Genomic DNA, 26,641 nt, shown 5'->3' with positions numbered 1-26,641 from the left:
TAAGCAACCACTCTCCAGGGGAGTCTTCACAATGTGGCTGCGAACAAGCTTATGTATGAGGACCCGGGTGACACTTGGCAGTCATTCCGCTTGGGAAACACAGCCACGAGACCCCAGGGAAGCTTAGCAGTGGAGCCATGAGAAAGATTAGCAGCAGTGTGGCATAAGGAGATCCCTGGGAAACCTTAGAAGTGAGACCTATGGGTACATTTAGAAATGTGTCTTTGGGTCTCACGGGAGGTTTAGCAATGAGGCACCAGGTGAAATTTGGCCGTGAGACTCGCTGTAAAGTTTAGCAAGGAAGTTGCTTGGGGATCTGACCAGGATGGCCCTTAAGACCGATTAGCAGTGAAGTTCTTGTGAAAACTTTGCAGTGAGACCTTTGTACAAGACAAGGCGCTGTAAGACCACTACAGCGTAGTATATAAGTATCTTATCATAACATGCAGAGTAATCTGCAGGGGGGAGGGGGGTACCCAGGGATTTGAGTGTGCTTGGGTTAGAGATAGATTGCAATCATTAATAGATAATAGTTAATTCGGATAGCTACAGAAACTGGTGTGCTAAGGCTATGCCCCTGCCTATCAATAACTAAGCATTGCTTAGATACTGAACACCAGTAAAAATGCGATTGTCGATAAAGTCAAAAGTGTATTTTAATGTACAGATTGATCTTACAGTCTATGCAAATCAATTCTAAAGCATTTCACATGTTACACGGACAAAACATATGCCCCAGCCATTATTCAAACAAATAAAATAATGTGCCCCAGGCGACACATGTTTCGACCTACTCGGACCTTATCAAGGCTTTGACATGGGCAATATCATTACAGAATTTTGTCACATTATTGTCTCTGCTAACTATTGTTGTGTGAGCAGCCACACTCCCCTCGCCCCCCGCACTTCCATGTGTATCATGGCGTTATATAGTTTATGCTAATCAAACCTATGAGCAAGGCCGTGAACTCAGTGTTAGGTGCTCTTCTATTAAAGTGAGCTAGGTGAAAGATGCTTGCCTCTTAGGAATTATTGCATGTGTCCCCTTCTCCCCATTAGGGTTAGCATTGGGTTACACTCACCCTAAAAGGTTGTATTAAACCTCTTCGAAGGGGCAATTTCTACCAATTGGTCTGTCGCCAATAGGGCTCTTATTGCTAAAGATGGGTAAACACTGTGCCTTCTGTTGGTATAATCTCCCATTATATGAGTCCCAAGTACAAAGATGTATGCCACTCACCAATATCCCCTGGTTGATAGTATAGCAGAAATGCTTATATTGAGGCCATTAGCCAGGATTCTTCATGGTCCTATTAACTGAATATAAAGTGAATAATATTCGGGCCAATGTAGTATTTGTATTCTCATGTCTATAAATACTGTTAGGTTAAGCAAAATTGCAATATACCACTGCTTACATGATCATGTGTTTACAGATAATTGTGGTTGTAATCATAATTGAGTTTAACATGCCGCTTACCTATCTCTTCTGCATGGCATTCTAGTATTTGTAATCGCAGAGATATATTCACACTAATGTCATCTTATTTCTCAATACTGCAATACAAGTAAAAATATTTGGCCCATTGCTGTATTCGCTCTCAGTCATAAGCGTGTTCCAGTCTCTCTCAACAATACAAGTATGGATTGCTTATATGAAATTTACCCCCACAGATTATTTCAAATTTTGGATGTCATTTATGGAATCATCCTTTTCACGTATGGCGGGCCGCGTGTTAAGTCTTGCAGGCGCCATTTTGTTCATTGTTTATATTTTGCTGATGCCGTTACGCATTCACGACGCGTGACGTCATAGCCATCTCACCGGTTGTAAACACTGATGTGCCCCCAATATTGCCTGGTTTTCAGTATCTTACCAATTATCATAAAATGCAGCAATAAACTCAGTAAAGACGCTTAGCAACAAGCAACCCGGGGAAGCATAGGAAGAAGGCCTCATGGCAAGCTCAGCAATTAAGCACCTAGGAAAGGTCGACAAGAGGCAACATGCGAAACCCTGCAACAAGGTCTCGAGTAGGCCAGAGAATAATTAGGGCTACTGAGCAAGGTTTTTGAAGGGGGTTTGCAGACGTTGGGGATATCCCACATTTTAACGTGACTGTCACTGTTTAAACAAAATAAACTTATTTTTTAACTGTTGCCAAAAAAATTCAAAACAATGTTTTGCGTTCCATTAAAATTGGCTGATTTATTTCACCAATGTAGTTTTTGCCCTGTCTTCATTCTTTTTTCCTTATGATGACCATATGCATTGATTGTATATCAAAATTCTTCATTTGTACCTTTCATTTTTACCCTGGGTTCCTGCTACATACAACCGAGTAAGCACTTTAATAAGGTGGGATCCGGTTTGTTTTTCAGGGAACATGATTCTAGGATCTCACTCGGAGACGATGAGGCAGCAGAAAAACAGAGCTCGGGCCATTGTGCGGGAGATCACAGGCAAAGGTAAGAAGCAGTACATGTGGACAGCGATGTGTGGTGGCATGGTGTGTGGCTTGCCGGAGCCATCCCGGCGTCCTACTCGGGGAATCCCTGGGTTACCATACACTGGCAGGGATATCGATTATAAAACTACACTAGTTCAGTGTATGGATAACTTTCTGTGTTAATAAAACGTGATTTCAATATTCTTCATACCGCAGCCGAGGGTATGCATGCCTACGTAGTACAACCTCCTGGCTAGTCCACCACTATGTTAGATATACTTGCCCTTAATAAGCTGCAGTATTCTTCATACTTCAATAATTAGCTTATTTTAAATTGAAGTACCTAAAAATAATACATATACATAAATATAACTGTTACCATACCATTCATATTACACATAACTCATTGAACAACATATACTGTGTATAAAACTGATACAACATTTAATACAAAAGTTAAAAGTGCTCAAATACGATAGGATTGTATGGGACTTTTTTACATTGATTTCTTACGTACCCATTCCCAATGTTTTGTACTTGTATGTTACAGATAGATCCCCTCGCATATAAGTGCGCTCACTCCTAGTTCTTGTGTAAACAATGACTGCCTTACATGGATACTGCAATATAATCTAATAATGTTGCAGCTGTTGCATGGACGTATTGCCAAAATTGGCCTAATGATGCAAAAGTGCTCTGTGCCTCTATAAAGTAGAACTAGCCGAATCTACAACACTGTTGCTGGCTTCGTTCAGTTGAAACTAGTCTCTAAATCTGGGCATGCGCTAGTGTCGGCGTGCGCTAGTTTCGACGTGGACTTTGTCTTCATCAGGGCATAACTTTCTTGATACTGTTTACTTTGGTGCTGGTCTGGGGTCGTTGTGGAACTAATGGCTTCAGTGCTTTGTATATGGGTTACGTGCACAGTTTTGTTCCATCCTTGTCAAATGCTGAAATCTGAGGCCGCTCGTTCTAGAAACATCAGATTTAGCAGTGAATGTTTGAAATTTCTATGATCATGCTCTCATTCACGGATCTCATTCCTTGACTTGCGCCTGTAATTGCAGCTGTGTAGTCTTTCAAAATGCAGCGGCGTTCCGCATGCCGGAGCCATGCATCTCCCAGCCAGCACCCATGCCAGTATGCATGTGTCTATGAAATGCATGTGATTGGTACATGGGGATGTTAATTTAAGGGGGCCCTTTCAGCCTTTGGGCCACTACCAACGCACCTTGACAACAGGAAACTAGGTACCCTCTTGCGCTGCTGCCTTATGACGAGTTGCCCATGTACTGTTGCAAATGTGCCCTCTGCTACGGGGCAGGTGCTTTGCAGTCCATGTGCTGGGGCTATGGAATGCGCTTTCTAAGGCCAATCACATCAAACACCCTCAGAAAAAAAATCTCACATAGGTGCATTCAGTAATTCATTCATTCACTTTCCAGTCTCTGCAGCTACGCTGTGGAACACCCTTCCCCCTGCCTTGAGATCAGAGCCCTCCTACACTGTGTTCCGTAAGAGACTGAAAACCTTTCTATTTCATTAGCAACACATTTCCAGCTAACTGTCTGTAACACACTAAGCTGCATCTAGCGCCTAGACACTGAAGGGTTAAGCATGCTATAGAAATGTATAAATAAATAGACTCCCCAAGCAACTATAACTCCAAGAAACAAACTCGCAATGATGCAGTGGTCAGCACCCACACACAAGCGCCTTGATCTAATCACAAAGTGTAAAAGAGGTCAATTCATCTGAACTTTTCTTGATAATAAACAAGGTATGCAGACTTTTAAAATGCATCCACTGTAGATTAATTTGCAAAATCAAAGCTTTCAAACCACACAATTATAAAGAAACCCTGGAGGATGCCCAATTGCCTTCGTAACCGAGTTTGTTGAAAGTGACTCAATATTCAACAGTTTCGAAAGTTTAAAAGATCAAACGACGGTCAGTAAAAAGGAGCCAGCATAGCTGTGCTTGGGAGGGGGGGGGGGGAGGAATGGCCGGTATTCTCGGGGTGGCCATTGTTCTCGGGGTGAACAGTTGTAGTATATTGAAATTAGCTCATGGTGTAGTTCTCCATAAATGCCCCCTGGGTTGGTCCTGTTGCCTTGAATTAGCACAAATCTCCTCCTGAGCGACACAAAGGCCAACAGACCTTTAATCATTGTCCCCATCATTTGTCGGTCAGATAGCACAGTGAGCTAAGCACTCACCCCTGATATCTGTGCACAGCCTGCTGTGGCAGGTTCGAGTGCCGGCAAAGTCAACTCAGCCTTTCATCCTTCTGGGGTTGATAAATTGAGTACCACTCTGTGGGATAATAATGTCTTTTGTTATTTCAGTGCTCCAAGACCTATGGGTGTGCAGCACTATATAAGAAAGAAACTATTATTGTGTACACAGCCCTCCAAATTCCTACCTCCATCCCTGGTCAGTCTTGGGATGAGGTGTGTGCTAATAAATGGGGGTGAGTTAAGTTTCAAAATCAAACAAAGTACTCAGGAAATCCTCCTAAGTGGTGGGTGTACCTTTGTGGCAAACACTACTTAAATTCAATTAAAAAAAAGTAAACATGTTTTGGTCATTATTATTGTATGGAAATTACAATGAAAGCAAAGCATTCTTGGCACAAAAAAGCTTACAAAACATTTTACATTGATTTACAGAAAGGAGGACCAGTGTCCTTAACAATGTGCGAGAGGGTGTGGATATAAGACCAGATGATGCAGGAGAGGTGGAAACATGAACTAGGGATAAGTAGAGCAGAGCATGAAAGAGGAATGGCATAGTGGAGGAAGTGCTCATTTTGGGATAATGGGGTGATGGATAAGTGCCATGGGGTTGTCATACAGAGGTATGGGGAGAGGAGAAAAGGGAGATGTGGTGGCATAGAATGCTATGCAAATGGTTCTTCTCGGATTTAATTGGGGATCGAATTAAAGTAGAGTGGGGAGGAAGGGGAAGATCATTCCATGGTAAGGGAGTGAGGAGAGGAAGAGAACGGAAACAAGAGGGAGCGCAAGGGGCATGAGAGGTGGCAAGAAGGAGAGCAGAGGATAATCATAGCGAGCGGAGAGGAGAGTAGGGAGTGAGATGGGTCAATAGGTAGGGTGGAGAAAGAAGTCAGTGCGGCTCATTACAAGGTCGGCGTTAACCCTCCGGTGCTACCGGTGGGTTGCAGCCGACTTTGTAACACTATTCCGCCACCTGAGATCCCGGTGCCACTGGGACATTACAAGTCCCGGCGGCCTGGGATGTCAAGCGGCGGAAAGTGAAAGTCCCCTTTCCCGTTGAGTCCAATAGGACTCCGCGGGAATGGGGACACGGATCACCGGCACCGCTGCCAACGGTGCTGGTGCTTCTGTGAAAACTATGCGTGCAAGGGCTGGTGCTCTCGGCAGGTCAGACCTGCCTGGAGCAATGGCCCCTGCAGGCATTCTCGTAGTCTGGTGGTCCAGAAAGGGTCCCAGTATGTTGCTACTGGCACCCTTATTTCCAGACCGCCAGACTTGTAATGAGGCCCAGTGTATAGTTTTGAAGATGATGAGAATGAGTTTATACTTTGCCCTTTGTCTCACGGGCTGGGGAGGTAGAGGTGAAGCAGGGAAAATTGAAGAGTGTAGGGACAGCAAAGTTGAGGACTTTGTCGAGAGGTGAAAAAGGGTAGTTGGGAAAGTTAGGGAGGGGGCTGGCACAGTAGTCAGATCGAGAGAGTACAAAAGAGGAGATTAGGTGCTTAGCAGTGTTGAAGGGGAGATGATGTCTTATTTTTCTGATGTTGAGAAGATTAAGTCTGGCCTCAGTGGCAGATTTGGAGATAAAGAGCAAGAAGATGTGAGATGGATCGAAGATGAGACCAATGTGGTGAGCAGAAGTAGAGTAGAGAAGGTGGTCAGGAGAGATGAATAGAAGTGGGGGAGAGGAAGAGATAGACTGATTGGATGTGAAGTAGATAACTTCAGTCTTCGTGGAGTTGAGCATAAGGAAGTGAGATGCCATCCAGTATTTGATGGCAGAGAGACAGTTAGAAATGTGACCATAGCTGGTCAGAAGGTAAAGGAGAAGAAGATTTGTGTATCATTGGCAAAGAGTTGTCAGGAGGGGATCAATGTGCCAAGAGCAGAGGTATTGAGATTGAAGAGAAGTGGACCCAGGACTGACCTTTGGGAACAGCAACAGTCAGAGGGGTGAGTGGGGCAGTAAGGCTCTTCCAGGACACCTGGAAGTGTCTGAGGTGAGATATGAAGCAAACCAATCATCTAATATTGGTCTATTGTCACTTGTTTAAGCTTATAATTCCCATTTAATATGTCATTATATTACAAGGGGACAGACAAAATAGCCAATGCATTTCGGATGAGTTCATCCTTCATCAGAGAACCTCTCTGTGAAGTATATATCGTAACACCATCCTGGTAGGCTAAAACGGTTCAGATGGGTCACTGTTGTGCATATGGGGATACTGGTTTGTACCATATACATAAGTAGGAATATTGACAGATTCATCACCACACACTAAGGTTTAAGTGATGTCCACCTGCCTCAGTGTATTCCTTTGGAGAACAATGATTTGCAGCTCTAGATCCCATTGTAATGCTTTTTTTAGAGCAAACACGCTCTTCTTTGGGTCATTAGACAAGGCCTTGCCAATGTGATAGGGTGAAGAAAAGGCGATCCTAAATAAGATGGCATAATGCCCAGCCAAGGTGAAGGCAGACAGCACACAATTTGAACAGCGATAAAACACCCTAGAGGATGCTCAAAAAGTGATGCTTAATTACTCTGGCCAAGGATTCTAGACAAGAAAAGGTCAGTGCACGGTGCAATTTTAACTCACATAATAGGAGGCACAGTAGCTGTAGAACTGCTCCGCAAGAAGGAACAACGTGCACGCGCAATGCCATGCAGTGTTAATGGTTCACAAAACTATCATTAAAATATGGCAGATCAAATCCTCTGCATCCTTGTTGTCTCCCTCTACCTTTCCTCTAGGTATGTCCACAGACGTCCATCTGGATCTGGGCAAGAAGGTCAGCACCCCCCAGCACTTGATGATGGAGGAGCTCTCTCTGCAGAACAACATTGGTTCTCTTATGTACCAGAAGAGACAGAAAAGAGTGCAGCGCTTCACCTTAGAGTACCCCGAAAACACCAAGCCGGTGAGTTCTTAATATCACACCATGCACGACCGTGTCAGGTTAACAGTGACTTCCTTCCGATGCAAAGAGACCCCAGGATGAGGGCCCCATAAGTCAAGTCAAGATCATTTGAGATCTTGTCCATTGAGTAGTGAACACATATCCATAGCAGAAGACCTTATTCACATGGACAGCATTTGGGGTCCTCTCAAAAGGGTGCAATTCGAAGGAAAAGAAAGTACTAATTCTCACTGCATGGCTACAAGACCCTTGGCAGCAAAGAACACTGGTTTATATGTGAACCCCTAAAACAGATCACATGCTCCACCCAAAACACAGAAGAATTCAACACACGCCACTACCAACCAGCAAAGGAATAATTGTGCGCTATGATCATTCCGTAGCATTCTCCGCTGGGCATCGAGTTTTTATTGACTAGCATTCCTGAAAAGCAACAAAACTCTGGCATATCTCTAAAATAATCCAAGAGAAACCACCATCATTCCCAACACCGTCCTCATTACTCCGGGCGCTCTCAGCCAAAGAATGCATTCTCTAAGGGTAGGATTGCCAACCGGAGCACAGCGGTCTCAGGGTCAGACGGCAGCTCCCTGATAGGGGAGAAACACTTTGTTCAGGGTTCCCACTATGGATGGGGCTTGCAAGCAACATTCCATGGCACTTGTATGACCCTCACACACCGTGGTCACTTGTTGCATACTCAAACCAGTGGATCTAAGGAGCGGGGAGAGGGGTCTGTTGCAATTTAGCAGGAGCCATTGTCAGAAACAAGACTGCAACTATTGTGCAATTTGTCCCATTTAAGTGCATCACTTTTATCAATTTCTTTCCTAGGCTGGGAAACGGACAACTTCCCAAATTGCATCGGCCGCCGGAGGCTCTGCTGAGAGTTCCCGCACGCACCTTGTAGATGGCTATGCTGATGGCACGCCGGGAAAAGAGAACTACAGGACAGAGGTCTACATTCCACCCTCTGGCACGGAGGGACCACCCACATTGCCCAAGAAATCGGGAAAGGTTTTCCAGATGAAATCTCAAAACCCTAGCGCCATCGCTCCAGGTGAGGAGGTGCTCAGATGGATAGTCGTTCAAGTGAGCGGAGGTTGAGGAGACTATGTTCACACCCCAACGAGAGATTTCCCGGTCCACATCAGGTCGCAAACTTCACACATGTCAGTCAACACATTCAAAAAGTGCAGTTTGGGCAGAAAGAACTAAAGGGGTAAAACGTTTGCATTCCCTAACTTTGTAAAGATGAAGAAAAAAACTTAACATAGTTCGCTCTACTACAGACTTTTTAACTAAAGCAAATATGCAGGAAACATTGTATAAACATAAAAGAAACTGCAGTCTTTTCAGCAAAGGATTTATAGATGCGGTTCCTAGCGCTCAGGCTCTTACTGAACCACGAATTGACTCTAATCCTCAAAAAGTGTTTACTTTCAATAAACAATTTGAAGCTTTTTCCAAATGCTTAGTAACTATTAAAGCTTTAAGAATAATCTTGGCTAACTCAAGAATAATCTTGGCTAACACACAAAAAAAACCTTTGGCACATGTTTAAATAGTCGCCATTGTTGGGCATGTGGCATGTTTATTTTACAGGAACACCACAAACTCCATTTTGCAGGAGAACTTGCCACAAGCTATAGTTTGCGTTTGCAGAGCAGTCAATCATGCATACTTTTGCACGGGTCTGCGTGGGAGCCTAAAGTTCTCAGGGGGGAGGTTTTGGCAGGGCAGTCTTGTCTGTGGGGTGAGAGTCCAATTTCCCCCTCCCCCTTTTAAAGTAGCGTGGACAACTTTCCTAGCTCATATGAATGCGAGCTCAGCAGAAGTCATAGGAGCATGCACCCGTGCTCCCAAAGGGAGATGGATTAAAGGTCCTTCGTGTTCAGTGTCTAGGAAGCATACACTAATGTTCTGGTGCAAGGGGTGGGGTTAAAACATTCCGAAGACCAGGTGGATGGGCTATTTGTGAAATCCTTGAGCCGGAAATTTAGAGAGGCAAACACCAGTGTCTGCAGAGACCACATGCGAATAGCGAATATATCTCCCCGAGCTGCAGCGCGTGTCGTTTGGGACTATCCCAATATAACGTGAGCATGCTCTTTCTTACTCCTCCCCAGGATATTCTGGACCCCTAGTTGAGGTTCCTCGGGAGAAGTTCAACATCACAGCCATCCCGAAATCCTACTGCTCTCCATGGTATGAGGAGCGCGACTACCAAGAGAATTCCCTCACGGCCGATCTACCCGAGCCGCTGGAACCACAGAATTGTCTCGACCTGGACTACAGGTGCTTCAACAGGTGAGTTGGAAGCATAGCTGTTAAGTGTTCTCGCTCCAGGTGTGACCAATAAAGCTGGTCCTGGTTTTTAATTTAAAGGTTCTTTTGCATTCTAGGGCTTGAATAGTTCCATGACGCAATGTAAGCATGGGTCCGCAAGACGATATATGTGGCCATTGGGCTGCACAGCACATAAAGTCTCTCTTGTGGCTCAAGGGTACAGAAGCTGATTGGACAGAGGTTAAAAAGTGCCATTTGCTTCAGGTGCTAGTAGTGATCCAACCCAAAGAATACCATAACTAACCCTTCCACATGAAATACATGAAGGGCGTGGGACGCTGTCCCGCACATGCCCTTGACCAACGAGCAATATCACCTAACTGGCGCCAAGGATGTAATGGGCGTGCGAGCTATTGTTCTCTTCTTCTGCCAACACAATGACTCCATGCCACTAGGATACCATGTTCCAAGTTTTTGGCTTTCTTTTAAAAATACTTACTGGGTGTGGTGGTATCCTTCCATACGGTGCAGGGGACACCTAAACTGCAACTACGTTATCTTTTGGGTACTGGTGGCATGAGGCCGATTCTTTAAACAAGTCATTCACAAAAAGGGCCTCATTGCGGGTAACCAGGACTGGAAACAATGCCAGAAGAAATGCTAGTAATTCTGGCTCTGGCATTTTTTCCGGACCGGGATACTCAGTCCACCACTAGGGGCAGTGAACAACCGGTAGTTCAGGTCCCTACCGGCAGAAAAATCACTGAAGCACCAGCACTGTTAGCAACTAGGGACTCCATAGGAATGGGAACTTACTGTTCCGCTGCTGCCCGCAATGACCCGGTATTACCGGGATATTGGGTGGCGGAAATGGTAATAATTGGCGGCCTACCGGCAATCTCGTAATGAGGCCCAAAGTCTTTTTTTGTCCAGAGACATGATGGCCAAGTATCACTGGTAGCAGAGTGAGCAGAACTTGTTATAGCAAACATCCTCGTTTGAAATTACAGAAGTCTCCCTTTAGACCACACTTCGGACTGTGCTGCCAAACTTTTTTTTTTCTTTTACCTTAACATGAGCTCATTGCAAACCTGCTGTTTCCATTAGATCTAAATCCAAAAAAGTTGAGAGTGGGAGTGTCGGTGAGAAGGGAGGCTCTTCTTCTGGGATAATTCGATCTCAGAGTTTCATGATCAAATATAACTTCTCGACGCAGAATGCGCTGATTGAAAGACCAGGTTTTGAACTATGAGGCCGGGGTCACAGAGCCATATTACATCTGAATATTAGGAGGTTTGTACCTTGCTCCTGGCCTTCCCTTTGGAGATTTGTGAAGCAGCTGGAGGGTGTTCACTGTACCCACATATAAGAGAAGGTACACTACATTGAAAGAAGCTGTACATTATGGCATGCAAGTAGTCCACTTTGCAGAGTTATTAGTAGGCCTACTGCTGTTGGCTAAAAAGCTGGGGCTCGATGGCGAAATGATGGCAGGAACAGATGGCCACTGTAATTGTGGGTGGGTTAGATGACACTACCTCTCAACCCACAAAGTAACTTGCACAGGGATTGGGTTTAGAATATATTGAACAAGGCATGTAGACTACTTGACAGCTGACAGTGCAGGCTTTTTAGATGGCAAGAATTTGCATTTTGGGACAAGGCTGGAAATCCCAATACACAGAGTGTCAGTGGCTGAAAAGCTAGATAGCTAAAACACTCTCAGTGGTACTTACTCCCCGGCAATCCACTGTGGAAAGCAAAGACCAATAGTTCAGAAGTGGGATCACAGCCCGAGAGACCTTTAGCTGCCGAGAAGAGTTCGTGTCAGGGGCCGGGGTGTGTGTCCAGACTCTTGGGACCTCAAGCTGTGCCAGCTCAGGTGCGAGTAGCTCAGTCAGTCCTGTGACTTTTCTTTACGTTAAGGAACTTTTATTGCTCCAGAGAAAAGAAACATTTAACAAACTAGTCACACCTCACATGGCACAATCTATGATCGCTCCTGGCTTGTTTCCTCCCAGTTCACACATGGGGACAGATCGCAGCACATGGAATGTCCCAGAATCATGTGTGATCCACCCCTCTACACTGAACAAAGAGCGCCTGATTCTCAAAAAGGTTTCTGGGCCAAATGAAGGCCTGCAGCAGCACATCCTCTTCCTCTTCGCCAAAGAAAAATGGCATTGCAGGCCCTTCGCCAAATCCCCATGTCTGACTGGGCAATCCCAGGGTGGACGGGGGTGTATCCACGTATTTCAAAGGGACATCCAAAGTCACAAGCAGGATGTACTTTCAAATATATGGACAAGCTAAGCATCCCCCTCCACCAGTTTGGAGCGGCACCTTAGTATGCACTCTTCCCCAAACCCCCCCCCCCCCCAGCACTTACTGAAATCTCATCAGGCCTAGTACGTTAGTTGCTTGTTTTGCTCTTCTCCGTCTCCCTCTGCCCCCCCCCTCACGTTAATTTCCAGCACTACCTCAATCGTCATCAGGCCTAGTAAGGTAGCCGCTTGTCTGTCTCATTCTCCTTCCAACCCCCCCTCCCCTCCCCTCCTTATCATTGTCAAAGCTCTTACTCTCTCTGAAATGTCTTCCGACTTAGTACGATATTAGCTCGTTTGTTTTTTCCTCCCCTTCCCTCCTGGTTTTCTCCACCACCCCCCAGCACTTTCTGAAACGTCATCAGGCCCAGTATGCTAGTCTCTTGTTTTGCTCTTCTCCTTCTCCCTCTACCCCTCACCCCACCCCGCCTCTTGTTAAATTCCGCCACTACCTCAATCGTTGTCAAGCCTAGTAAGGTAGCTGCTTGTCTGTCTCATTCTCCTTACCCCCCAGAACCCTCCTCTGCTTATTATTTGATTATTTGTCAAAAGCTGTTGCACTATCAGAAATGTCACTTGGCCGAGTTTGATAATTAATTTCACATTCTTAATGTATCAAGGACTCGTAAGAATGTCACTGTATTCTACCTTGTTCCCTTCCTGCCTTGGAGGGCTTTGAAACACCTTGTGTATAGGCGCTGTATAAACAAACAATCAATCAATCAATCAATGCTGTCTCGCTTGAATTACTATTCCACAAGTAGGGATATAAATGCTTTTTTTAATCGTATAACATAAGAGGTGTATTTGTAGAGCAGACGTTCAACCCTGCAGGGGTATCTTGGCACCCTAGACAGATAACAGATGTTTGTTATTACCCATCTCAATGGTACTCATTTTATCAATCTCAAAAAGACAAAAGGCTGAGTGGAACTGTTGGGATTAGACTCTGTGGCGTGGTCAGAACTCTGCAATTGATGCATTAGTCAACTGAGCCACAGACCCTTTAAGTGCCGATCACTGTGAAATGTAGTGGATGCTGGGAGTCTACAATATACTAGTGCCTGGCACTTGTGTCACACACTAATCAATGCAAGGGGGATGGCCAGCACATATCTTCCACTGAAGCACAGCCCCTGAGAAATCACCAGATGACCATTGTGAATAAACTGTTGAGGCACTTCTCAAAAGCACGCTAATCAAAAAGTGCATAATTTGCGATAGTTTTTTGGTTTTTTTTGCATCCCCCGTTGCGAGTAGGCACTGTGTGGTGACCCTCTCTCCAAATTCGAGCTCTGGGTTTGAGAACAGCAATAAATGAAGGTTGAGACTCTGGTGGGAGGTGGGGTAGGGGTCACACTAGTGTGTTTGCATGTTAAAATTCGACAGGGGGAGTCCCATATTCCACATGAATCAACTAGGCAATTATTAAAATACAATTCCTTGTTCCTGTAAAGAGAACTGAACCAAATCAAGTATTTTCTTCTGATGAAGTGATAGTGGTTTAGACATTTCAAAGTTGAAGGAGACCTTGTGGGCACAGGTGTACCCTCTCCTGTGGTGCAGCCTTGGGCAACGTTCCAAGCTGCGTTTGTCCAGTATGATGGTCTCTTCAGCCCCCAAGGCTGCATGTCCCAGATGGCATGTACTGCCAGTTGCTTCAGAATGTACGGTTACATTCTGCTCAGAGAGACACAAGCCTGAAGCCAGGTCCACACAGTATTTATTTATTTATACATTTGTAAAGTGCTCTCACCCCATGGGCATCAAGGCGCATTAGAAGGTGCTGAGCCGCCTTCTGCTGCTCTTCGCTTTAGATCCTCACTGGTGTCTTAGGAGTGATCAGGTCCATCCTTGCAGGATGCCAAATTAAACATCTACACTACGCTCTCCGAATAAAGACCTGGAGTGAATCGCACTATGCTTTGGGTCTGTACAGAAGCGAGGTGCTGGTTGACCCGCCCGCTATGTCACTCCTTGTGAGGTTGGATCAAGACTATGCTGCTGTGCCAATGAAGACCTGGCCATTTTCTAATCCTGTGATTTTGCATGAAGTGCTGGCACTTCACAGTGCTGCACAGTGCCTACTTTGCAACACTGCTTGTCGCTCTGCTTGATGGGAGAGCTACTGTTCAAAGATGTACAGCCATCTTTTGTCGGGATGGCGTAGCCACTCCCAGTTCAAATCTGTGCACTGGTCGTTCGGATCAGAGGGTACGGATAAGGTGTCTGTATGATGGGAGACAGGGCATCACAGCTATGCAGCTTTTCCTGAGGAATAAGGGCATAGCAGGGATTGAGCTGAATTTCAGTTCAGGAACCAGAACCAGCAGATGCTTGTCCTCCTGTGATGCCCCACCAGCCTCCAGGAATTGTTTCACTAACTGCTTAAGGGGGCAGAGAGTGGCGGATGAATTAGGACTACCTATTAGGCTGAGCACGGGGACTATCAGCTAAACAGAGTGGCTGCAATGTTCTGGCACTTTGATTGGCTGGAATCTTTGTGCCTTGCATTGGCCAGAATGTTGGGCTGTTTCACTAAAAAAATGGTCCCCCATGTTACAAAAGCTGTTCAATGGGCCAACCTACTTCAGCATCATTAAGCTAAATTGTGGTTGGGGCGGGAGCGCAATTAGCTGCTCAATCTGCTACATGGTCCCCTGGAGCAGGCGGACCTTATGTGCAAAAGCCCCAGTTAAGGACTGGTTGCTACTTTCCCACAATGTCTGGGGTGTAGGTCACCTTTTTGTAGCATGAAAGGCAACTATTACCTGACTGCAACATAGCAGAGACATGGGCTACCAAACAGCAGTGCCGACCGTGAAACGAATGAGTAACACTCCAGGGCAGGTGATTTCCAGAGAGTACCCCAGAGAATCCCATGGGAAGGTTCTGGACCAAGGATTCCAGGATGCTACTGCTGGAAGATATCTTACGCTGCTCATGGCCGCCATTGTTCGGCCAACTCTAGTGATTGCAAATGCAAGTTGAAGGCACTCACAGTAGAAGGTCGTGCCGCGCGCTGCTGAATACTCATGCAAAAGCCATATGGGAATGAGGATTATTTGCGCCAGAGAAAAAGGAGCCTCCATGTTTTTGAAAGGTTGCAGATTGTGTGCTTGGTCTGAAATTAGGGTTGGCACTAGACTAGAAACTTGAATCAATCCTCAAGTGACTTGGATCTTCACCCTATCTTTCAACAAGTGGGGGTGATCTCCAAGCGAGCCATTCAGCTGGTGAAATGTTGGGTCCTCCACCAAATGGCATAGCCCCAAATGGACGTAGCTGTGATCGGTCACGAGAACCATGCGAACTGCCCATATTCTGAGAGGAGGTATAAATCATTCCAGGCAGTTCTTACATTGCCCTTCACTCTCACATTGTCTTTGGCCCCATTGATGTTGAAATCCTTCAAAAGCGTTGAGCCTGCTTAAATGAATGCCCGGCCATCCATTGACTCAGACCCTTGCCTCAGTTTCTCTTTACCATCAGCCCAAGGGCCTTTAGCATGCTGCTCAGCTTTACACTTTAATACTTCTAAATGCCCAACGAATTCAAGGGAAAGCTCTCTCAAGAGTGATTGGTCAAGCAGGACTGCAAAAGTTAGATGCTCCAACACTTTATTTGTATTTGTATAGCACACTAACAGCCCGAAGGCATCGAGGTGCTGTTTTAAGATGGTTGCTTAGTTACATTGAGATTCTTTGCTCAGGGTTACAACGAGCATGTAGCATGGATGTTGCAAGTTACATACTTTGAATTTGAAACCTATCATTGTCATTATTTAAGAACGTTGGTGTCCCTTAAAACAACATTTTTGCTGTAGGGGTCTACTATCTCCGCCTTGCTTTTTAATATTGATGTTCTTCCGCTTGCCAGACTAATTAATTCGCATCAGTGTCAGTTTTACACCTATGCAGAGGACACGTAGGCGATCTTGAGAATCGACTGGGAACAAGACCTCCCGGCTTTGAGAGTGAGAAACTGCCTAGACAACATAGGCATTTGGATGAATTCCAACTGGCTTCGCCTCAATGCCGGAAAGTCTGAGGTCATGGTGCTTGGGCGGTCAGCACCGGTCCAGGCAATGTGGACTGCCGACTACTGGTCTTCTTCACTCGGTCCTTTGCTGATCCCAGTGTCGGTCGTGAAGAATTTGGAGATTTAGGTGGTGGAATCCCTCTTGGCATACCCACAAGTTCCCGCTTGGTGTAGCTGAGGGCATCTTAAATTGAAGATCTTGGGGAATCAATCCGTTTATTCCAACTAATTTGCGTAGTCTTGTGGTCTCGACAACCATTGCGGGAACCCTAGACTACTGCAAGTCAACATTTCTTTCTCAGCCTAAATTCTTGATCCAGCACCTGAAGGTATTACAGAATTCTGCAGCACGCTTGGCTACTGGTGACTCAAGATTTTCTTCTGTTTCTCTGGTGCCCCGGAGCCTCCACTGGCTTCCCGTGGATGCACAAATTAAGTTCAAATCCCTGTGTAGTGTACATCATGCATACTACGGGGTAGGTGCCATCTTCAGGGAAAATGTGTTAAGTATGCTCCCTCCAGGAACTTACATTCGGCTAATTCTCTATTGCTGACGGTTCCTCGCTTTTCTAGAGCCACTGGGGGTGGGGGGCTTTTATGTGGCCGCCTCTCAGTTGTGGAATTCGGTGCCTCTTACACTATGAGAAAATGGTGACTATCTTGCCTTCAGAAAGGCCCTGAAAAGTTTCTATTTAATTAGACTTTTTAGTACTTCCTTGCACCCTATTATGTTACTGTGACTGTCTCCTCTCCTGCTGGGAGGAACGGGTCTCCCAGCGCCAAGATACCCTTGGGTCATAGCCGTGCTATACACATTCTAAAATCATGAATGATAATAATAGAAGTGTGTAAAATGTGAATTTAATAACATATTTTTAGAATAAGCTGCCACACCCTTTTCATGTTCAGTGAATGCACCTATGTGCTATCCTAGTATCCGAGCCTGCCTAACAGCCTTCTACAAAGCACAATCTAAGCCCGCTAAGAAAAGGTGAATAGGGAGAAACCCCCTAGTTAGACTGTAGATTAGGGGTGGCAGGCAAGTTAAGGATGACCAGGTTTCGACATCCCCCAAATCGCCAAGCAGTTTAGCGTCCAGCCTGCCGGTCACGCAGCTGGGCACCGTGGTTGTACAAAACATTGTACTTTGGTCCAATGTGTAGAACAAGACTTTAGTTCCCGGAACGCATTGCTCTGTAAAGGTAAAAGCCAGGACTGAATGCGTCTCCGCGCCAGAGCGCTCGGCAGAAGCAGCAGCCCCTCCTTGCGACTGGTGGAGGCAATAGGGTGGGAAAAGGTCACCGTCTCTTAATGTCCTGCGCCTCACTGTGGAGTTCTGTTTCTAAAGTTGTCTGGGCACCACACCAGTCAGACATCCTAGTAATGACATACTGGTTGCCTGAGGTGCCGGCCTGTGACCTGCCACCTGTCGCCGAATTGGAGGTCTACCGTCTGACAGCATTAATGGCAGATCCTTTTCCCGAGCTGCGGGCAGGCCAGGACTCTAAAAGCAGTGACCACGTGACCAATGCACGACTCTTAACCCCAACACTGTACGCACGCAAAGCGTGCAAAGAAACTACGTCATTCAGCGGCAGGTCGGCGACTCTGAAAGTCAGCCTGGGATAGTCTGGGTGCTTCACTCGCAGGGGCAGTCCCATGTAAGGAAGAGCATATGCTATCGGCCATGTCACTGTCCTGGTTCTGACATCTGAGTGACTCCGCCTCAGTATCCTTCCAGAGAAGCACCGCCCGCAGCGGTCACAGAATCTATCAATTCCCCTAACCCCCAGGGAATATTTCTTTTGGGGTTACACAGGCCACTTGTCCGTTAACCCACCCCAGGCCACACAAATCTGACCCCACCCCACAATGTATAAATGTAGCCCACTCGGGTGACATTTCACACCTACACATATTGTTGACTCCTGCTGTCTCCATGCATTTGAGCCTAATGACATGACGACATACACACTAGCCTGCGCAATGTGATGAGGTCATCGCCTGGAATATCAAGTTTCTTGAAACATATGTTGGCACTAAAACTGGGTGTCCACATGGCTCCATCTCCCCGAAAGATCATGTAGCCAGTACTGGGCTTCCTTTATACACAGACATGCATTCGGGGGCGTTGTCACAGTTCAAATTAAATGCATGTACCAGATTAAATTGTAACAATAAAAAAATCAATAGAATGATTTGAACTAATCAAAACGACTGGAGATTGGCACTGTTCAGCCCTCCGCTTCGTCGTTTCCCAGACCGTCTGCTCCAATTACAAAAAGGGAAAACTATATGTAAATTAGCCTCGGTCCCATCCGAAACGGGCTATTTCATCCCAAACTACTTAGCCTTTATGCACAAGAACACACGGTTACACTGGTGCACAAGCCAGATGTAAAAACAAGCACATTTTCTACAGATTAAGGCTGCCAAGCACAAATAGCAGGGGACCATTTGGCAATCTAGAGAGGCCCAGAATTATGAGTACTGGGGCGCGGGGGTGGCGGGCGGGGAAGGAAGGAGCAGCAAAGAGCCTTCCCCCAGAAGGATGAATATACCCAGGAAGCAGAACCAAGAATAAGCACAACGAGGAGGAATGAGTTAAGAAGCTTCACCCTTGATTGTAGCCATCCTCGAGGCCCTGCACAAGCTGACACTAAAGGACGAAGCTCCTTTCAAGACAGGCTGCAGCACTGCAAGGCAGCCATGGCAGAGGCGCCATCTCTTCCTACCTAGATCACAAGTCAACCCTCTCCCAAGGCGAGAGCACCACAACAAGCCACGCCCACGCCTCGGTGGAAAACAAGAAACGCATGGAAAAAAAAAACAAAACCTGAACTGGCCGAGAACCAAGAGCCTGGGATGCGCTAATACACACAAGGAGGAGTCCCTCCTGCAAGCATTTCAAGAAGGAAGCGAAGACTATGCGCTTCAGGAGGACCACAGTAGGGACCCTCTACCTCTCGCTTGCCAGTGCCAATGTGTTCGTCCCATTACTTACAGTCATCTGTTGCCTCCAAAAATTCTATTAAACCACATAATTGAGAGGAAGATATAGCAGAGAGGAAGATCTAACCACAGAGCGATTCAGTTTAAAAGCAGCACTCTGTTTTTAGTTTTGACTACAAGGGGATTCCTGAGTATCACCTTTAAGCTGAAACTATTGCAATGGAGTACTACAACTAAGAGATGTATGATCTGTGAGGAAGGACACAGAGCTTGTGGGTTTTTGGTTATTTACCCAGCGATTGACTGCCCATGCCCTGCTAATCCCTACAGCCATTCCCACCCACTACCTGCCCACTCCCCACCCACTACCTGCACCCTCCCCACCCAAAACACATCCTACTGTGATCTCTTTGAGCTAGCTCCATCAAGAAGTAACATCAACCCTTGGCCTACCCGTGTTATTTCTAAGGAGTCTACTTGAAAGTTAATGACGTAATTGCAACTTTAAATAAGCAACTAGTGTAAACATTTTTTTTTTACCAAGTGTACCGTCTGTCACTTGATTTATATGTGTTCCTTGCACTAAAGTCCTATTAAAACAAGCACTGACATAGCCAACAGTTTTGGCTTGTGTATAGTAATTGAATTGACATTTGACAGGCACTGCTAGCATATGCCCAGGTAATCATATCATTTTACAGCTATTGTTGCCATCTTATACTCAGGTAGTCCCTACCCAAAAACAAAACCGTTGGCTTTGCCAATGCTGGTTTAGTTTCAATTCATGCACTCAAATGGCGGCCTCATCTAATACGGCCTTGTGCTCAGAAGTTCCATCAAACTATCTTAGGATCTCTCTCCCCCCTCCATCCATCCCCTGAGCTGTCCCACCCCCACTCAGGCAGGGTGTATTAATGGACGGACAGATGTGATCTCTTATTTCAGCCAGGCCCCAGCCTTCTATTAAAAGCTGTCGCCAGTTATTTCATCCCCTCTGCAACCTTCGCACGAAGCCTGCAGCCATTATTGATACACCCTACTCTGCTGTCTCTAGCCAACATTGCCGTGCCAAGTTACACAGCCAGGCCCTATTGTATACAGGTTCATACATGAAATATAGGCAGCAGTTTTCAAAGACCCAGAGAGCATACCCACACTCCAGGCTACACAGAGCTTTTATTATTACTGCTATTAGAGTATGCATTATTGTGCACAGACCTAGCTTCGGGAAGCAACAGAGCGCTTTATGATCATAGGGGGAAGAACACAGCGAAGGAAGCTGAGAAAAGGGGAGCAGGGAGTTAACAGAGAAGGCGAGGGTGGGCAATTGCCAGCAAGAGATCGCCAAGCAACCAGGAAAGGAGACAGTGGGGAGCAGATCACAAAGTCTTAGGTAGGGCAGGGCGTGTAAACCTGGGTGTTAGGGAGGAGCCATTCTTTGAAGAGGAAGGTCTTGAACACTTTCCTGCTCTTTAGAAACATTGGTGCAAGTATGATGTTGACGTGGAGGAGGTTCCAGTGTCTTGCTGCATAGACGGAGAATGCCAGTCATCTGGTTCTTTACAACTTGCACCATCAGAGTTCAAGACTGCACATTTCCCTACTTCTGGTGGATTGCAGGCCCCCAGAGATGCTACGTTTCTCAGTGAGATAGCTTGGGGGCTTCAGGATGACAGCTTTGTAGATGATGTAACAGGATTTGAAGATGATACAGGCTTGCAGTTCGAGCCAGTGCAGTTCAATGAGGGTCACCGTGATGTGGTCGAATTTGCAGAGTCCTCTGATGATCTGTGCCGCAGCATGCAGGACACATCTTAGGGGCGCAAGGTTAGTCGCCGGAAGGCCTTCCAAAAGGGCATTGCCACCATCCAGGTGGGAGAGGACCAAAGCTTGGACAGAGCTTGTTAAGCCACAGAGCTATCCCACAGCCTGTTTAGACTCAGACAGCAGCACATTCCATCAATTCTATAGGCCCTGAGCTGAAAGGGGAGAACTATTCCTCGGCTTGCTCAAATTGTACCAACCTCTGACAATAATTCTAATTACAGAGATTGTAAAGATTCCATACATTAGGACTGTACGGCAGGATGCAAACCTTCAGGCAAAAAAGTAATGCCAAAAACAGTACAGCTATCATTTAGTTTTCGCAGAGCTCACATGCCCTTGTAGGGTTCACATACCAGAACTATGCCTTACATTACACCAGATGTGTTGAGAGGCAGATGATTATGTCATCCATCACTTCTGCCAGCACCCCAGATCAATACCACACAGGTCAGAAACGTTGCGTACTAAGACAACTGTACCGCCCTTATCGCAGACAGGTACAGCAGGAGATGGACATGATCTAAGATGAAGATGGCATGAGTAACTTACACACAAAGCAAATATGCATTTAACATGAAGAACACGGACATTAGGTAACATATGCACTTATACATGATGAATATAAACATAGCATCCATAAGACACAAAGAATACTAACATAACTAATGTATAGACTGAAAGCAACATGACCGACACGCAAATATAGCTCACTAACATAGAAACACAACAGTAATGCATAGCCATATTTTCCAAAATGGAAGCCACAACATGCTTCTAATTAAACAAAAGGCCATCAAGGCTTCGCAAGAACTCAAAATGCTGAAATCACAAAAATACAGATCCATGCAGAGCTCAGGCAGGAGCTGGCAACCACAGTCAAGGTTACCACAAATTAAGGGAGGGTTAGAAAGTTGCAGTGAGATAGCAATTCCCAGGACGCAAGGAGGATACTCCCAGATCAATTAAGGTTTTTAGAAGAGTACAACTAGCCTTTGTAAGCCAAGGGCATGACAACTATAAGCCAAAAGACTCCATGAAGAATAACTTGAGTGTCCCCCGTGGCAAGAGAAAACATAATACTTGAATCAATATTCGATACATTCCCAATAAATGAAGGGTGAAAAATTTCCAAACACAGTCCCATCACACATGACCCGTAATTGAAGAACACTGTCCATTCATTAGCAGCAAACACAGATAAGACACCTACCTTACTCCTTACACGTATCCCCAGACAGGAGACACCACACAAGGCCAAATAAAAAGAGATGAACAGGGTTCATGACCTAGAAATGATGGTTGGTATCTTTTTTAATTGAAAAGAAAGCAGTCCTTGGCCCTCTCTCCCATTACTCCTGTCTGGCTCATGTCTTGACGACCTGTCAGTTGTCCAAGGTTGGTTGCTAAGAAACCAACCAGTGAACATCTCTGTTACGCCGCCCGTGAAGCAAGGTGCCAGCCAATTACATATTACAAAGGTGATGTCTCTTTACCGTTATCAATTTAGAGGTGGTCGCAGGAGGGGCCATCAGACAAGCGTTACCCTATTAGAAATCTAAACCCTATTGAATGTATGTTATGTTACTTGCCATTTATATAGAGCCTTATATATCATTGGTATGACCTCAAAGCGCTGGTAGGTTGAACGCCCTCGGGAACCGTAGTTCAAGTTAGCAGAGAGATAGAGTCATATGGTGTGTGGGTGCACCGGATATGTGTGCAGCTGGTGTAGTTGTTGGAGAGCTGCTTTCTAGCAATAGGTGTGGTGCTGAGGAAATCAGTTGGATGTGTGCAGTCTGGTGGGTGGACACCCAGACTGGGTTCTAGCTGCATTAGGCCGGAGGAACGCCTATGTGAACAGCTAGGCTGGAATGCGCTCAGCTAGCTGCGTTTTATTAGGGTGATGAGGTGTTCATGGGGTCGTATTCATAAGTGAACAGCAGGCCGAATTATCAGGGGTATACCTGTGTTCTAGTTGAGTGGTGGGACTCAGTTGGGAGTTGGACTTGTTGAAGTACCTAGGGGTAAACATAAGACATACAACAGAACAGACACACTAACATAATACAGCAATGGTGGTGAAGGGTTTAAGGAATTCCATGAAATTCTGGTGTAAACTGCCGCTATCGCTGTTGGGCAGGGTAGCCATCACCAAAATGATTATCCTGCCGAGATTCTTGTATTACTTCAACAATGTGCACTGCTATGTTAAGGCGTCCTTCTTCCGCTCACTGGAAGCGCTGCTCCAAGAATTTTTATGGGGCACGGCCCGCCACAGACTTTCGCTCACAACACTATATCTGCCATACGATAAAGGAGGGGTGAAATTGCCAAACTTTGAAAGGTATTACCTAGCAGCCCAACTCAGCCACATGATTAAATGGCTGGCGGACGAACACACCTCAGAAATTGAACTGTTGCAACAACTGGTGGCTCCTATTAAACTAAACGAAGTACTGTGGGTAACGCAGGGCGGCCTGGAACACACCCCAACGGTGGTGGTACTGGAAAGGAAGATATGGAGGAGAGCACTAGCCTTGCTAAAACTTGTAAACCCCTACTCACCGGAGGTTCCGATAGTGGCAGACACATGTAAAGGTAGCACAGACCTGGCGGTAGTGAGAAGATAGGGAATATACCCATGGGGCGATGTATATGAAGACGGGGTCTTCAGGGAGTTTGACTCAATGCAGGAAAAGTAGGAGGCGCCAGGCGGGCAGTTTCTTTGGTACCAAAGAGTCCGAAAGGTGGCCAGAGAAAAGTGGGAGGGTTGGCCGGAGGAACCACCAGAGGACCCATTGTTGACCCTGATGTATAACTTGAGCGATGGCTGGCGGCCGGTATCCAGGCTGTATAGCATGCTAATAGATACACCCAACCCCGAGGGTATAGCACTGAAAGAGCAATGGGAAAACGACTTGGGCACAGATATAATGGAGAAGGAATGGGAGAGGATACTGGGGTACCCCAAAGAAGTATTGAGAAACCATTGTGTCAAGCTGATACAACTGAACGGGCTATACCGCACATATACAACCCCGCACAGGATAGCTACGTTCAATAAAGATGTGAATCCACAATGCCCCTGGTGCAGGGCGGGGAAGCAGATCTAAGACACATGTTCTGGGGGGGTGTGCGTGTGCATGGGTTTTGGGTGCGCATAGAACAGGCCTGCAGGGAGGCGGGGATAGCAAGATATGAGTGGTCACCGAAGGAATGCTTGCTTGGAGCATACTTCAAAATCAGCAAATATAAACATGTGGTCTAATTTATGGACATGGCTTGCATATTGGCCAAGAGAACTATCGCCATGGCCTGGAAATCTGCTTGGAGGCCACAATATGTAAAATGGCGCAGGGAGTTTGAACTTTGGGCTGAGGCAGAGACCAAGAGGTGAATGGAAGGGGCTAGCAGATCGCAGCCCGACAGTAATGATATGTGTGCAGCCTGGAAGGCGCTGGTTTGGGACATGTTCCACCCACCCGACGACAAACCCCCCTGAACCTATCAGTCAAAGGCAAGGGACGCTCAGTTTTGACTGGGCGGTCACCCTAATACACCCAATTAAACAATGACCATCCTGAAACCTCAGGGTGGGAAGGAAAAGCTGGGCCCCAGACCATGACATGCTCGCTATAAATGATAATACTGGTGCACAGTAAGACACGTGTAGGAAGTTTGTTTGTTGTTAACTGTTATTATTAAATACATTGATGTAAGTGCATGATGTGAATTGGATATGGAAAATCAAAATGCATGATTGTACTTATATAAATGCCAATAAAAACATGTTAAAATGAACAGCTGTGTACTAGTTGAATGATGGATGAATAGTAGAGAGTAAGCGTAGTGGTGTGATACGGTGGTTATCTGTAGAGGCGTCTGATACAAGGCACAAGAACAGGACGGTACTGACATACATAGCGACATATGGATAAATACCATTGACTCCATCCGTGCCATCCCCTCCATGTGTAATCGCCACTATTTAGCCAATCCCCATAGGTTTTGGATAAATAAGATTACAGTATGATGTCAGTTATGAGAATTGTTGAGTATATAAACCATTGTTTTTTTATGTGACTAGCCAGAACCGCAAGAATGCAATGCTTGTATGCTTTCCCCGATTTATTTTGATGATAATAAAGCTGGGTTTTGCCTTTCACTTTGTTGATTTCTGTTATTGAGTCCAGGTTGAACTCGCCCTAGAACCTCTGTATAATTTGGGACTTTCCAAACCATTTTAACAGATGTCACTTTTATGTCGCAAACAAAACTACCCAGCTGGTTACACAGATGTTAAGAGCCTGGGATGGCTGAGATACCCCTCGCTGTGTCTAGACCTCCTGTCCAAGACAGCAAAACCCTCGCTCAGATTTCTTAGGGCATAAACAGACCAATTCCTCAAATCCAGTGGCCTCTAAATATAGGGCATTTCAGGTACAAGGCAGCACTCTACAATAACGCTCAATCCAGTGCGCTGAGGGCTAAGGGGCACTCAAGCAAGAAGCTGTCAAACCTCTCACCTGGGACAGCAGAATGTTTAACAATCATTGACAGGCAGTGCACAGAAGCCTACCCTATCCATACCAATATACCACCCATGATGGTGCCAAATACTTAACTGCTCTGCTTGTAGATGGTTCATGTCTGCCAATGATTAACATATCTTTGTGAAACCAAATATCTTCAACAATGGGGTGAAAGATGGTGGATGCAATCAGCCAAAGGGAGGCCTAATAAATGAGGCAAGGGATGAAAGAAAACAAGAACATGTTCAGCTTCCTAATCTCAGAAAGTGTGTGAGTGTGCGTTGTTAATCCAAGTTTACACCAGATAAGACTGAAAAAGTTGCTGGTGAGATGCAGGTACCGGTTTGCTTGCTATGCTTGGACCTTTACTCCCCTCACACCCCTTGGAGGAGATGTTCTTTTGATTCCCAGCACAAGTAACTTACATCAAGACTTTGCTTAACTTTTTTTTCCCCTTAATGTTTCTCGGGCGAGTTGGGAGCAGAGAGACAGCTTATGTTTGCGGAGGGTTACTGAGGCCAGAGTGCACACACATGAAATATACAACTCATAGTGGGCATGTAGGCACTTGGAGAGGCATTGGGTGATCATGAAGGCCCCATGTGTGACCCACTTTCTAAACATGACCTCCAGGGCGCCTCTCCCTCAAAAGATGTTGAGACTTGCTGCACCCCGCACAAATCACACCACTCATGGGGATTGGAGAACACACATAGATATGTCCTTTAGGTAGAACAGACTAAACAAGTTGGAGACAGAAGATCTACTCTTCATGATGCACAGATCATAGGGGACATTTTGGAGGCTGCCATACAAGATAGCAGTTCAAGCCCTACGATTACACAACAAAACCACCGGGCTGCTTTGGGAAAGAGCAACTCATTAAATGACACGTTTGCAGGTTGGGAGGACTGCGTGTAGGTCTACTTCCTGTTGGTATCAGACAGTGGAGTTATCTCAGATTGTTTTAAAGTAACAGATGTGTTTCAGTAAAACGATACCTCTCCCATTGCACGGGAATGCACACTTTCAACATCATAGTTAGGCCTCGGTTTTTTAGG

The 26,641-nt window shown here is 45.8% G+C and overlaps 1 protein-coding gene across 1 annotated transcript in view; it reads left to right on the top strand.

Moving 5' to 3' along the window:
* The window catches only part of MYOZ3 (myozenin 3), a 99,441-nt gene that overhangs the window by 54,663 nt on the left and 18,137 nt on the right, over positions 1-26,641 (top strand). Inside the window, exons 2-5 of the mRNA XM_069654037.1 lie at positions 2,383-2,469; positions 7,449-7,615; positions 8,450-8,675; positions 9,745-9,925. Of these exons, the coding sequence (XP_069510138.1) occupies positions 2,388-2,469; positions 7,449-7,615; positions 8,450-8,675; positions 9,745-9,925 (656 nt within the window). The 5' untranslated portion in view covers positions 2,383-2,387. The remainder of the gene's footprint in view (positions 1-2,382; positions 2,470-7,448; positions 7,616-8,449; positions 8,676-9,744; positions 9,926-26,641) is intronic.

This window comes from Ambystoma mexicanum, chromosome 3q, assembly GCF_040938575.1.
Source record: "Ambystoma mexicanum isolate Mex_15411 chromosome 3q, UKY_AmexF1_1, whole genome shotgun sequence".
In the NCBI taxonomy this organism is placed as follows: Eukaryota; Metazoa; Chordata; class Amphibia; order Caudata; family Ambystomatidae; genus Ambystoma; species Ambystoma mexicanum.
The sequence above is the reverse complement of the archived record's forward strand: the minus strand, read 5'-3'. Positions and strand labels throughout refer to the sequence as shown.